General features: G+C 36.3%; 1 protein-coding gene across 5 annotated transcripts in view; it reads right to left on the bottom strand.

Annotated features, from left to right (window-relative positions):
- The window catches only part of HOMER1 (homer scaffold protein 1), a 125,888-nt gene that overhangs the window by 19,676 nt on the left and 92,277 nt on the right, over positions 1–13,935 (bottom strand). For all 5 annotated transcript variants that reach the window (XM_082651018.1, XM_082651017.1, XM_082651019.1 and 2 more), the window contains 3 exons: positions 6,828–6,984; positions 2,665–2,775; positions 1,967–2,047 (listed from right to left, as the gene is read on the bottom strand). In XM_082651018.1, the coding sequence (XP_082507144.1) occupies positions 1,967–2,047; positions 2,665–2,775; positions 6,828–6,984 (349 nt within the window). The remainder of the gene's footprint in view (positions 1–1,966; positions 2,048–2,664; positions 2,776–6,827; positions 6,985–13,935) is intronic.

Genomic DNA, 13,935 nt, shown 5'->3' on the forward strand with positions numbered 1-13,935 from the left:
TACCATTCCAAAAATTTAATGATCCCAATTTTTTGGACTGAATTTATGAATGGAGGTTCAAGAGTGTTGGAACTTTTGACAAGCAGATCTTTAGGTAGGAGGGGCCAGGCTATAAAGGAGGAACTTTCTTCAAGTTGGAAAAAATACAGGTTATTTCTGTGGCTTGGCCTTTTAGAATTCACCCTTAGGTTTTCTGAAAGTTTCCCTGTCCTATTCCAGGTAGGCTGTTTTGATAAGTATTTTTGATATTCAGTGAAAGAGCAGGTAAGAATTGACAGTCACAATTCTAGGTGCCAGCTGTAAGATTCAATTACTGCTCAATCAATGATGAAATACATTTAGAAGTTTGATATGAATAAATCACTTCTTGGTTTCTCTGGGACAATGTAAATGTATACATAACTGAAAAAAAATTTCCCAAGAATTGTTAGGGATGGCTTGGATGCTTGGCTGCTGAAACAGTGTGGTAATGCAGAAAGAACAGAGATTTTAGAATCAAAACAAATCTAGGTGTCACTACTTTCTAAGTGCTTTAATTAAACTTGTTAACACCTCTAAACTGCTGCCTTCTCTTTGAAAATGGGGATACCACACCTGTTACTGTGAGAGTTAGAGCTAATATATGTAAGTGCTTAGCAACTGCCTGTATCAAAGCAAGTAATTAAACAATGGGAGCCAAACCAAAACAAAAGACAAAACTAGCCTGCATTTCCCCCATTTCTTCCAGCCCTGATTACATGCTTCATATTTTAATTCTACACCAAGATTTTCTCAACTTTGGCACTCTTGAAATTTTGGGCTGGATAATTCAACGTTCAGTAGCAACCTTGGCTTCAATTTACTAAATATCAATTCCACTACCCTAGCTGCAAAAATCAAAAATGTCTCCATACATTGCTGAACGTCCCCTGGGGCACAAAACTACCCCTAGCTGAGAACCACTAATCTACACAAATGGTTAAATATAGGAACACTGTTTAATAGGGCAGACCAAAACAAGCAACTTCATTTTTCCCAGACTGCTGAAAGTCAGTGATGGGAGAGAAAGAAGGAAATATCTCATTTCATATAAAGAAACTGTTTTATGAAGGGTCTCTGTTACAGAATTTGCGCTCATTTAAATGTAGGTTGGACAAGTTAACTTATCCAAGGCTTAGTTTCCTCATATGACTGTTCTATGGATTAAATGCATAATATAAGTAAAGCACAGTATCTGGTACATAATAAGCACTCAATAAATGTTGGTCATTCTTATAATAATCTAGGTACTCTTTCCAATCCTAGGCTTCCAGGTCCCATTTATCACCCTTTGTCCCAAATTCATCACTTCATACACACATTTATAACTACTCCAAACCCTGAAGTGGTCCTGACCCTTCTTGAGGTCATGGGGTATAAGAAAAGTGCCTGAGCTGGCAGCAGGAGATTTGGGTTGTAATTTTGAGAAATCTTCCCCAACCAAGGCTGATTACCACTGAAAAGGATATGTATATGTGAATTAGAGTCAGGAAGCATAATATTTATGCAGAGAAAAGTGAGTAAAATTAGTTAGGGCAAGGAAAGAAAAAGAACACTACCTTGATTTCCATTAGGGCACAACTATTGCTGTAATTCATACATTAGTTCAGAGTGAAAAAAAAAACGAGAATTCCAAAACTGAATATAATCCATTTGAGAAATTTTCTTTAAGTTCAGAGTACTTTTTATGTTAAAAAGTAGACATTTCTAAAATAATTTACTAATGACAATTTATAAAATGACCATCTATGATGATAAGCTATGTAGATGAAGTTATCAAGTAATTTTTGAAAAATCAATGATCAGGCATGAATCAGAAGTCCTGGAAAAGAAAAGTGACCAATAACCTATAAAACGGAGTTGCAGAAAAAAAGTCATTACTAAGTGAAAGAATGATTGATGACTCTCACTTATGCAGAAATGAATAAAAAATTTTATTATAGCTCACCTGTAGTTTCTGAGTCAAAGAGTCCCTCTGTTCTTGTAGTTCTCTGGCATTATCAATTTCTTGTTTTAATCTTTCTATTTCCTAGAAAAAGTAGAGCAATGTCTTTAACAATATTTTAACTATATCAAGGAGAGAGAAGGCCTTATTTTTCCCTGAAATTATTGTCCCAGTCCTTAGAAAAAAGATGACTTAAAAAACACTCCTTTATACTGATTTCAAGGGGTAAATTCATCTTTATGGGTATGTTGTCTAGTACAGCATAATCTTAAGCAACAAATCAGCTTGGTTGCTTTGGTACAGCACTGCTTAGAAACAGCAGTCTGAACATTTTAAGGTTGCTTCAAGCTTTGTGGATATAATTCTTTCCTGGGATATTAAATCTTTTGACTGGAAACTAGACAAAGAACAGCTTGTAAAATTCATTTAACTTCTAATGGTTTTCTGTTGATCGTATGAATGCAACTCTCATTACAGAAGTCAAGAGGCAGTATCTCAGTCTGACTGCCTCACTGTAGTTCATAACAGACACAGGGATGGGAAAAATATGAACAAGCTTAATATCACTCAAGAAAAATTTCATCCTAAAAACACCCCACAACCTGACCTAACTGCATAAAGTACCTTTAAATCTGACATAGACTATAATGTTTGTACACATATTTTAGTGAGATTACAGACAAGTGAGAAGTAGCAAATACCTCTTCCTTCACTTTCAGCGTCTCTTCCAATTCTTGTATTGTCTGATTTAATTCTGTCTTATGGGTATGCACCGCATTTGCTTGACTACTAACACATTCAAGCTCAGTAACCTAAAATTAAATGAGAACACAGATTAAATTACACGACAATTTCAAAGGATTTCTTGCTATAGACATATAAGTCCCTGATAGGTGACTAATGAATTTTGAATCAATATATGAAAATTAATTTTGAGAAATATTGACAGGGTAGGATGAATAGAATTGATTTGTTAAAAATATCAATTTAGGGGACTTCCCTGGTGGCACAGTGGTTAAGAATCCGCCTGTCAATGCAGGGGACACAGGTTTCACCTCTGGTCCGGGAAGATCCCACATGCCATGGAGCAACTAACCCCTGTGCCACAACTACTGAGCCTGCACTCTAGAGCCCGAGAGCCACAACTACTGAGCCTGTGTGCTGAAACTACTGAAGCCCGTGCACCTAGAGCCCATGCTCCGCAACAAGAGAAGCCACCACGATGAGAGGCCCGCACACCACAACGAAGAGTAGCCCCCACTTGCTGCAACTAGAGGAAGCCTGCACGCAGCAACGAAGACCCAGCGCAGCCAAAAATAAATAAATAAAATTTAAAAATTAAAAATAAAATCAATTTAGGACTAAGGATAAAGAACAAAGGAACTAATTAGACTTGGTCATGAAAAGGTTAAGAAAACTTAAATTAAGTGATTAATGACAGTAGAGAACCCCTGTAACAAAAGTCTTCTTTAAAAATTTCTTCTGAAAACAAATTCAAAATCAGCCATCTGCCCTCCATCTGTAGCCTTCAAATTAAATATGGGTTCTGAAAACTGGCCTTGCAGAAGTGAAAAATTTTTCAAAGACATTTCTAAAATGTAAAGGAATCTGGAAGAAAAGATATGCTTAAAATACAACTTAAATCATTTGATACTAGAATATCTTCACATCAATTTGTTCTTAGAGCAAAAGGGAACAGTTCTCTACTCAATACAAATTTACTGAGGGTCCAGAGAGCAACATAACTTCTAATGTGCACTTGCTATTTTTTGAGAGAACAGAGAACGGCATTATCCCTAAAAGTTATACCATCCAAAAACAGTCAAAATAGACAGAAGTCAACATAAACACACACACACCTTATCAAAGCTCTCTACACATGTCAGGATCTCATACATTTTGACTGACTAGAATATAATAAATTGTAGACTACTAAGGAAACAGCAAATCTCTCTCCCTCACATTTTCCAAGTATTGAATTAACCTCCATATTCTGTCACTCTACCTCTCATATCACTTTCTTGCTTTCTATTCATGCTCTAATAGCCTTGTGCAGACCCTTATCATCCAGGTGTAAACAAAAACAATGACCTGCCAGTGGACCTAATTATATCCTTTGTCTATTTTTATCTCTTCTGCAAACTGCTAATATCCATCTTTCATTGTGTGACTGTCCCATTAAAAGCCTTTCAATGGCTCATCTTTTTCACAGCATCAAATCTAAACTCTCAGGTCCTCCATAAGCTAGCCACAAACTACTTAAACATCTCATTGCCCAAGACACCTAGTTATGCACTTTCAGCTAAAAGCAGGCAAATCTCCCTGTCCTAAGAACAAACCACGCTCATATCCATCTTGTTGACTTAACTACAATGTCTTCTCTTACCTTTGAAAACCATTCAAAACTAACCAAACCCTCAACTCTCAGCTCAGAATGCACTTCTCTAGAAAGCCATTCCTATCTACTCAAGTGCTCAAGGCTCTCCTGACCTCTGGTCCACAACACTGAACATCTGTTCAAAAATCTTGGGAATTATTTCCCTATTGTTTAATATATATTAGTTTTCTTTGCTCAATTAGGTAGTATATTCCTCACGAGGAGTTCTAGCTTTGATAATGATGGAGTAGCTTTTACTGGATTACCTTTCCCTCAGATAACAATTGCAAATCATGGGCAAAATGTAAACATCAACTGTTAGAAGGCCCTGGTGAATGACCAAATTGGGCAAAAGACTGAAAGAAAGCATCACACTGGGTGAGACACACATTTACACATTTTTTGCCTGAAGGCACTGTGCAGTCTGGCTGAGTTGCTTGACTAGAACTCAAGCAAAAACCTGAGATCTTATTTTCTCAAGGAGTCTGAGGAGTTGGGGATGCCTCAGAACAGGTTAAGCAACTAGAAATTCAGGGAACTGTATGAAAAAATGACCTCTAAAAAGCGTATAGACACCCCTTCAATCTTTGGCTGACTTCTGAACTGAACATGTAAAAGCAGGAATCCAGGGAGTTCAGCGGTATGGGAGAGAAGCTAGAAGGCTGAAAGAGCTAACCCGTGGTAGTGCTCACCACAGAGAAGACACTTGGAGGTTAGAGTCCCACCAAATTAGGTCTTAGCAAGCACCTTAAGCTTCCCACTGAAACCCCAGAAGGGTTATGCCTTAGAAATAAAGATTTTCCAGGACTCAAGGATTCACCCTAGAATTAAGAACAAAATGGAAATAAACCAACTAGTAAAGCATAAGTCTATACCTCCCAAACTTCAAAGTACAGTCAGCCCTCCATACCCACGGTGGATGTGAAACCTGTGGATACAAAGGGACGAATGTACTATGCCATTTTATATAAGGGACTTGAGCACTTGTGGATACTGGTATCCAGGAGGTGGTTGGGGTGGGGGTGGGAGTCCTGGAACCAATCCCCCTCAGATACCAAGGGATGACTATACAAGTCATTTAGCTGCTCACTGAAACAAAATTCAACACTGAATATTCAGAGAAAGATAACAGAATCTATGGGCTCTATAACATCATCTCATTTACCATTTCCAATATACAACCAAAAATGACTAGACGTGAAGAAATAGGAAAACACAACCTGTAGTAAAGACAAAATATATATGTATATATATTTATAAATATATATAAAAAATGCTAAAGGAGGTTACTCAGGCTGAAGGGAACTGGTACCTGATGGAAATTCAGACCTACAGGAAGGAAAGAAGAGCACTGGAAATTATAATTATGTGAGTAAATAAAAATACTTTGTTTCTTTAAAATTCAATTGACTACTTAAAGCAAAAATTCCTCAAGGGCAGGGAATATGTAAAAAGGATAGCTCCTCAATGAATGTTTTTTGGATTATGAATCAGTTGTCCTAAGTTAATTTTTCTTATTGTGGCAAAAAACAATAAAAAACACAGTAAAAGTTTATCATCTTAACCATTTTTAAATGTATAGTTCAGTAGCGTTAAGTATATTCATATTGTTGCAAAAGTATATTCATCTTGCAAAATGGAAACACTATATTCATTAAATAACAACTTCCCTCTTTCCCCCTCATGAGTTGACTTTTATACTTAGGATAGAACGGTGTTTACTCAGGGTTCTTACTCTCCCTCCAGTCTCTACTCCAACTTCTACCTTACTTCCCCGGTCATCCTGGTCCACTAAGTACACTCCTCAAACTGTGCTCTAAGTCCATTTCCTTTTGTCTATGGGGTTCACTTCTTTGGCAGCTGTCTGGAAAACAGAAACTAGTGGCATCTGCTTCCTACTGGGTGAATGCATATGCTTTGAATAAAATAATTCTTTATTAAGTAATTGTTTAGTCTTCTGATATTAATGGTATTGCGATGTCTGATTTTTCTTTTACTGCCCCATATTTGTATTGTTACCAACTTTTATAAAGAATTTTCTACCTGTATTTTTCAAATTTACTGTTGTTTCTTTAAGAAATAACAATAAAATAATAAAAGCATTATCATTAACTCTGGAATTACATGTCAATTCAGTATCTCAATTTTCACAGGAATTACAGAGTCTATGTTATTATTCCTATTTTATAGATGAGAATACTGAGTAGAAAGTGGGGAACAACTTACCAAAGGTCAGACAGCTAATAAGTGGCACAACAGGAATGTGAAATCAGGTGTTTGGACTCCAAAAGCTGTATATTCTTCATTCCCATTAAACTGCAGAAAATATTTTTCTTAACCAATAAACATATAATACAAACCATATATGTTTTGATAACCAACAAAAATCTCCATAAGATGTTCCTGTGCTGAACCTACATGTAAATTTCCTCTGATCAAGAAAATCTGTTAGCCATAAATCCTTACCCATAGCAGCCCTGAACTTACCCGTTTGTGCAGACGTTCTGCTTCCTCTTGATATGCAGCAAGTTGCTGTTTCCATTGTTTCACATTGGCAGTGGACTCCAACAGGGCTGCAGTGAGTTTGGCATTATTTCCTTTGAGGGTAGCCAGTTCAGCCTCCCAATGTTTGCTGATTGCTGAACTAAAATAAAAGAAAATTCTACCCATTATGCTGAATATTGTTACATTGAAGAGACAACAGTACTCACTTCTATTATTTGGTTTATAATCCATGAATGTTTCAAAAACAACCCCAAAAGAATAAAAACACAAATATTTCACTGAAATGTTCCTAGTGAATAAAACCTACCAAGTAAAGAAATATAAAAGCTACCAAAGTAGGAGGCTTAATATGGAAGAGTTCCCTTCTTTATGACAGATACAAGTATCTACAGAAGAGATTCTACCCATTCTCTTTTGAGGAATAAACATTATATCTTGAAAAATATTTATAAGCAAAACCTAACAACGTACTTTATTTTTTAAGAGCGTCAAAGCCTGAAGTACAATTTCATTCCTTCATATAAAACATATGAGGATGCTTCAATGTTAATAAGGTCTGGAACATGTAATACAGTATTTCTTTTGAAATTGTTGATTTATGTCATCTTTATTCAGAATTTTTAAATGCCCCAAATACAAAATTTGCTGTAATAAATTGAATTCAGGTCATATGATAGGCTAGACCTAGAAACTGGTTCTAAACACTTAACTTCTGATAGAATTCCAGTGTCACTTATAGAACAAAACTAAAGCAATCACCTTTTTCCTCATTTAATGTTCTACTTGATAAGTTACCCAGAATTAAGTATCTCAACCAAGATAATTTTCTATTACAAAGACTATTCCATTAGGTGAGAAGACCCCTCTCTTGATAATTCCTTCTTAACTTTCCAATGAAGAAAGAATTATCTCATTTGAAAGAAAAAGATGGTTTCTCTTTCTCATTATTGAACCGTTTATTCCTATTAGTGAAATTCTACTAACTTCATCCCATTAACTAGTGATGATAATAGCTTTTTTAATCAGCATTTTGGGTTTTAAAAAGTCATTTGCATCACAGAGCAAATGTTTTGGTGGATTGATATTTTATAGTAATCTTAATATATATTGTATAAAAGAAAGTATCATTTCAATCATCAAGATTTCTAGAGCTCATCACCAGGAAGAAGACATATCAGCATAACAAGATCATTTCTGTGGCATTCTTCCCAAAAATGCATAGCCATCATTCCAATTTTGTAAAAACATCATATATATTCTACAAAATAACTGATAGGCACGATTCAAAAGTGTCAAAAAAAGGTAAGTTTGAGAAACAGAATGGAGGAGACTAAGAAGAAATAATGAAATGCAATGTGGGATCCTGGATGGGATCCTAGAACAGAAAAGGGACACTGGTGAAAACTGAGATCTGTAGTTTAGTTAGTAGCATTATATCAATGTTAATTTCCTGATTTTGATAATTATATTATGGTTATGTAAGATGTTAACATGAAGAGAAGCTGGATGAGGGTATATGAGGATTCCCTGTACAGTTTTTGCAATTTTTCTGTAAAAAACTGATTTCTAAAATCAGTTTTAAATGAAAAGTTAAAAAATTTTCTGAAGTTTACAGAAAAAACTTCATCAACCACAATGAAAGGACAAAATCAAACAATCAGTTAAGCTATTAATTTAACAATCCATTTCTATCCTTAAAAAGAAAGCTCTTTCCATTTCTTCTTTTGTGGAATGATTTTCCAGGTTCAGATTTTCTGAGTAAACCATGCACCAATTCACCTGCCCTAACTGAATTACAGATTTTTAAACCATCTACCAATTTTTATGCTACAGATGTTAGTTTTATTTAAATGGACTCTACAATCTGACAACAAAAATCTTACTGAACTAATTTAAACACTTGATACATGCAAATATCAAACCTCTTAAAAATTAAAGAGCAGGGCTTCCCTGGTGGCGCAGTGGTTGAGAGTCCGCCTGCCGATGCAGGGGACGCGGGTTCGTACCCCGGTCCGGGAGGATCGCACATGCCGCGGAGCGGCTGGGCCTGTGAGCCATGGCCGCTGAGCCTGCGCGTCCGGAGCCTGTGCTCCGCGACAGGAGAGGCCACGGCAGTGAGAGGCCCGCGTACCGCAAAAAAAAAAAAAAAAAAAAAAAAAAAAAATTAAAGAGCAGAAAAAATGATTTTGAATATTTCTAAAACACATTTGTTGAAAATTTCACAATTATAAAGTAAGATTACCATCTTTATAAAAGGAAAAAGAACAAAAATGAGAGTGCTTTATTTTTTATTTCTCTAGGTTTCATCTTACAATCTGTATGTAGCAAAGTCCATTAAGAATTTGAGAACTCAGCCTACATCACAATTATTTCAGTCATTATTTGTGTATTGTCCAAATGTTAGCCGCTAGCTGCATGTGACCATTTACATTTAAATTGCTCAGAATTAAAGTAAAAAATTCAGCTTCTCAGTCCCTTTGGGCACATTTCATATGCTCAACAGCCACACATGACTAGTGGCTACCATACTGGACAGCAAAGATACAGAACTTTTCATCATCACAGAAAGTTCTACTGGACAGTACTGTCCTAGATGATCTCTACATTTCCGTTTTTTTCCCCAATTCTTTGCATTATGGGCTGAATTGTGTCTGCTCACGAATGAATGTGTTAAAATACTAACCCCCAGTACCTCAAGATATGAGTATATTTGAAGACAGGGTCTTAAAAGAGGTAATTAAGTTAAATGGGGTAATTAGGGTGATCCCTGATCCGATATGACTGGTGTCCTTATAAGAAGATGAATTAGAACACAGACATGCACTGAGGAAGGTCATGTGAAGACACTGGAAAAAAGTATCTGCAAGCCAAGGAGAGGTCTCAGGAGAAACAATCCTGTCAACACCTTGATCTTCAGACTTCCAGCCTACAGAAAATAAAAGTCTACTGTTTAAGCCACCCAGACTGTGGTATATGTTAGGGCAGCCCTAGCAAACTAATACTACATATAACTTAAAAAAAACCCACTATATATCTGTAATATTGCGATTTATAATAAACATACATTTTGGTCTTTGTCCATGGTTCCTAGTTCAATAGTTCCCCAAACCCTTAGACTTTCCTAAGCAATAGAGCAATGGGAGCATCTTTTTTATAATATTTGGTCTTTTGTCCTTAGTTCCTGAAACTGATCCAGAACCATAAAGGTGAAATGTGTCCTGTTATTCATAATAAGCCCTGTTCAGCCACAAGTAAGTTTATGTTAATGAGGTGACTTTGGGAAACCCCTAAAGATGGGGGGACTGGCTGCCAAGGAAACCAACCATGAGAACAGAGTTGGAACTTTCAGTCCCAATCCCTGATTTCCAGGGAGAGAAGAGGGGCTGCAGACTGAATCAATGACTAATGGCCAATGAGTTAATCAATTATGTCTACATAATGGAGCCTCCATAAAAACCCAAAAGGATGAGGTTTGGAGAGCTTCCATGTCAGTGAACCAGAATGCATTCACATACCACTGTGCTGGGCCCCAAACTCCACAGTGACAGAAGTTCCAGGGATCCTTGGGTGAGGGAAGAGGCCACCACTGTGGAAAAGCCACAAAGCATGGTCAGGATTCTTTTCCTCTTTGGAAACAAAGCCTTAAATCACTGGGAGAAGGGGAGAAAATCTTGTTACCCCCACCCTCCCAGACACAGATGAAGACCCGTGATGGCTAGGGGAAAAGTAGGGAATAAAACTCTATAACCCTGTGAAAAGAACAAAAAACAGTCCTAGACTACTAGAGGTCCTAGATCATTAGAGGTCTCCAACCTTGGGGGATGGGGCAGGAAACTCCTGCATAAGACTGTTAGATTTACAAGGTTGAATTTGTCTGCTACTTGGAGGGGTACAGGATCACTGAGAGAACCCCACCCTGATACCCCAGGACACAGGGCCTGCCCAAGGTTGAGGCTGGACAAGGACAATAGAGAAACCTACCCTATCCCCTACCACCAAGCTGATAGCAGCCTTCTACTGGGGGGAGGTCAAGAGACAGACCCCCTCTGAGGCAAAGGTACATAGAAAAGACCAAAAGCTGAGGGTGGAGCAGAAACAGTAAGAAAATCTTCCAGCAACCCAAACCCAACTCTAAGCACATGGTAATGCTAGACATGTTTAAAGCCTGTGATGTACTCATGGTAACCACAGCAACAACAAATTCCAAATCCAGGTCAACCCCTGAATAAACCAGCTTAACCTTCACACTAACAACCTAGCAGAAGAGTCAGGCCCATCTCCAGGAGTAAATACTATTTATGTTTATTGAATGCCTTACTTTTGGCATTCAATAAAAAATTATAAGACATACCAAAAAGCAAGGGAAAAAACCTACTGCCAAGAGAGAAAGCAGTCAACAGAGTCACACCCATAGATGACCACAAAGTAGTATTTCTCAAACAAGGAATGTAAAATAGCTATGCTAAAGGTTTTAATGGAAAAGGAGGACACCCTGTATCATCAGATGTTGAATTTCAACAGAGATGGAAACTATAAGAGTCAAATGGAAATGCTAGAGGTAAAGAACATGATAATAGAGATGAACAATTCTTCTGACAGGCTCATCAGTAAACGTGACATGGCTGCATAAAAGTCAGTGAACTTGAAACTAAATAGAAATTAGCCAAACTGAAACACAAACAGAAAAAAGAATGAAAAAAAAGAAACAAGGTATTCAAGATGTGGGGCAATGTCAAACTGTTCAACAAATGTGTAGCTGGAATCCCAAAAGGAGAAGAGAAAAAAAGGCAGAAGAAATATTTTGAAGAGAATCTGGCTAAGAATTTTCAAAAAATAATAAAAGACATTAAACCTCAGATCCAAAAAACTCAAAAACATATTACATATAGAGGAACAAAAGTAACAATTACAGTAGGTTTCTGATCACAAACTAAGTAATTCAAAAGACAATGGAGTGACAGTCATGAAAGAAAACAATTCTCAGCTCAGAATTCTACACGTAACAAAAATACCTCTCTAAATGAAAGTGAAATAGAGTTTTTCAGACAAACAATAGATGAGAGAATTCATTAACAGCAGACATACACTATAAGAAATATTAAAGAAAGTTCTTCAGGTGAAAGACTATGATACAAGAGCAAAACCTGGATCTCCAAGGGAGACAGGAAAGACAGGAAAATATCTGAAAATGATTAAAATGAAGATAGTTATAAATGGTCTAAGACAATCCAAAGGAGAAAAAATAGTCTTTTAAACAAATGGTGCTGAAACAACTGGATAACCACATACAAAAGGAAAAACAAAGAATCTTGACTCATATCTCATATTCAATACAAAAATTAACTCAAAATATAAAACTATAAACTTCTAGAAGAATCCATAGGAAAAAATGTTTGTCTCCCTCAGTTAGGCAAAGGTTTCTTAGATACAACACCAAAAGGATGATCCATTTTAAAAAACTGAGAAAAGGGATTTTATAAAAATTGAAACATTCTCTTTGAAAGACACTATTTAAAAATGAAAAGAGATTCTGGAATGCAAGAGTGGATCAACAAAGCAAAAATCAATATAGCATACCACATTAACAGAATGAAGGGGAAAAAAACCATGTGATCATCTCAATTGATGTAAAAAAGGCACTTGACAAATTTCAACATCCTTTTGTGATTTTTCAAAACACTCAATAAACTAGGAATAGAAAGAAACTACCTAACATAATAAAGGCCATGTAAGAAAAGCACATAGCTAATATCAGATTCAAAGGTGAAAGACAGAAGCCTTTTCCTTTAAGACCAGAAATAAGAGAAGGATGACTATTTCATCATTTTAAATTCAATATGATACAGGAAGTCCCAGCCAGAGGAATTAGGCAAGAACAATAAATAAAAGGCATTTAAATTGGAAAGGAAGAAGTGAAATTATCTCTGTTGCAGATGACATGATCTTATATGTGGATAACTCTAAAGATTCCACAAAAAAGCTGTTAGAACTAACAAATGAATTCAGCAAAGATGCAGGATACAAAACTCAGCACACAAAAACTAGCTGTGATTCTATATACACTGAACAATCTGCAAAGGAAATTAAGAAAACAATTCTGTTCACAATAGTATTAAATAGAATAAACTACTTAGGAATAAACTTAACCAAGAAGGTGAAAGACTTGGACAATGAAAATTATAAAATGTTACTGAATGAAATTAAAGAAGACACAAATAAACAGAAAGACGTACCATGTAGATGGACTGGAAGATTTAATATTGTGAAGATGTCAATACAACCCAAAGTGATCTACAAATTCAATGTAATCTCTATCAAAATCCCAACAGTGCTTTTTGGAGAAACAGAAAAATCCATCCTAAAATTCATATGGCACCTCAAGAAACTCTGAACAGATAAAACAATCTTGAAAAAGAAGAACAAAGTTAGAGGTCTCACATTTCCTGATTTCAAATGTATTATAAAGCTACGGTAATCAAAATAATGTGGTATTGGCATAAAGGCAGACATACAGACCAAAGGAAGAGAGAGTCCAGAAATAAACCCTCACATATGTGGTCAAATGATTTTCACATACATGGTTGCCATGGCCATTCAATGAGGAAATGACAGTTTTTTTCAACAAATGGTGCTGGGAAAACTGGATATCCACATGCAAAAGAATGAACTTAGTTCTGTGTCTCACACCATATACAAAAATTAACTAAAAATGGATCAAGCATAAAAGCAAAAACTATAAAACCCTTAAGAAGAAAACATATGTGAAAAGCTCCATGACATTGGACTTATGATGATTTCTTGGATATATCACAGAAAGCACAGGTAATAAAAGAAAAAAATAGATACAGCTGGAGTATGGCAAAATTTAAAACTTCTGTGCATCAAAGGATACAATCAAGAGAGTTAAAAGGCAACCCACAAATTGGAAAAGATATTTGCAAATCATATATCCAGAATATATGAAGAATTCCTACAACTCAACAACAACAAAAAACAAGCAGCCTGGGCTTCCCTGGTGGCGCAGTGGTTGAGAGTCCGCCTGCCGATGCAGGGGACACAGGTTCGTACCCCGGTCCGGGAAGATCCCACA

The sequence above is a fragment of the Grampus griseus genome, assembly GCF_964374135.1.
Source record: "Grampus griseus genome assembly, chromosome: 3".
In the NCBI taxonomy this organism is placed as follows: domain Eukaryota; kingdom Metazoa; phylum Chordata; class Mammalia; order Artiodactyla; family Delphinidae; genus Grampus; species Grampus griseus.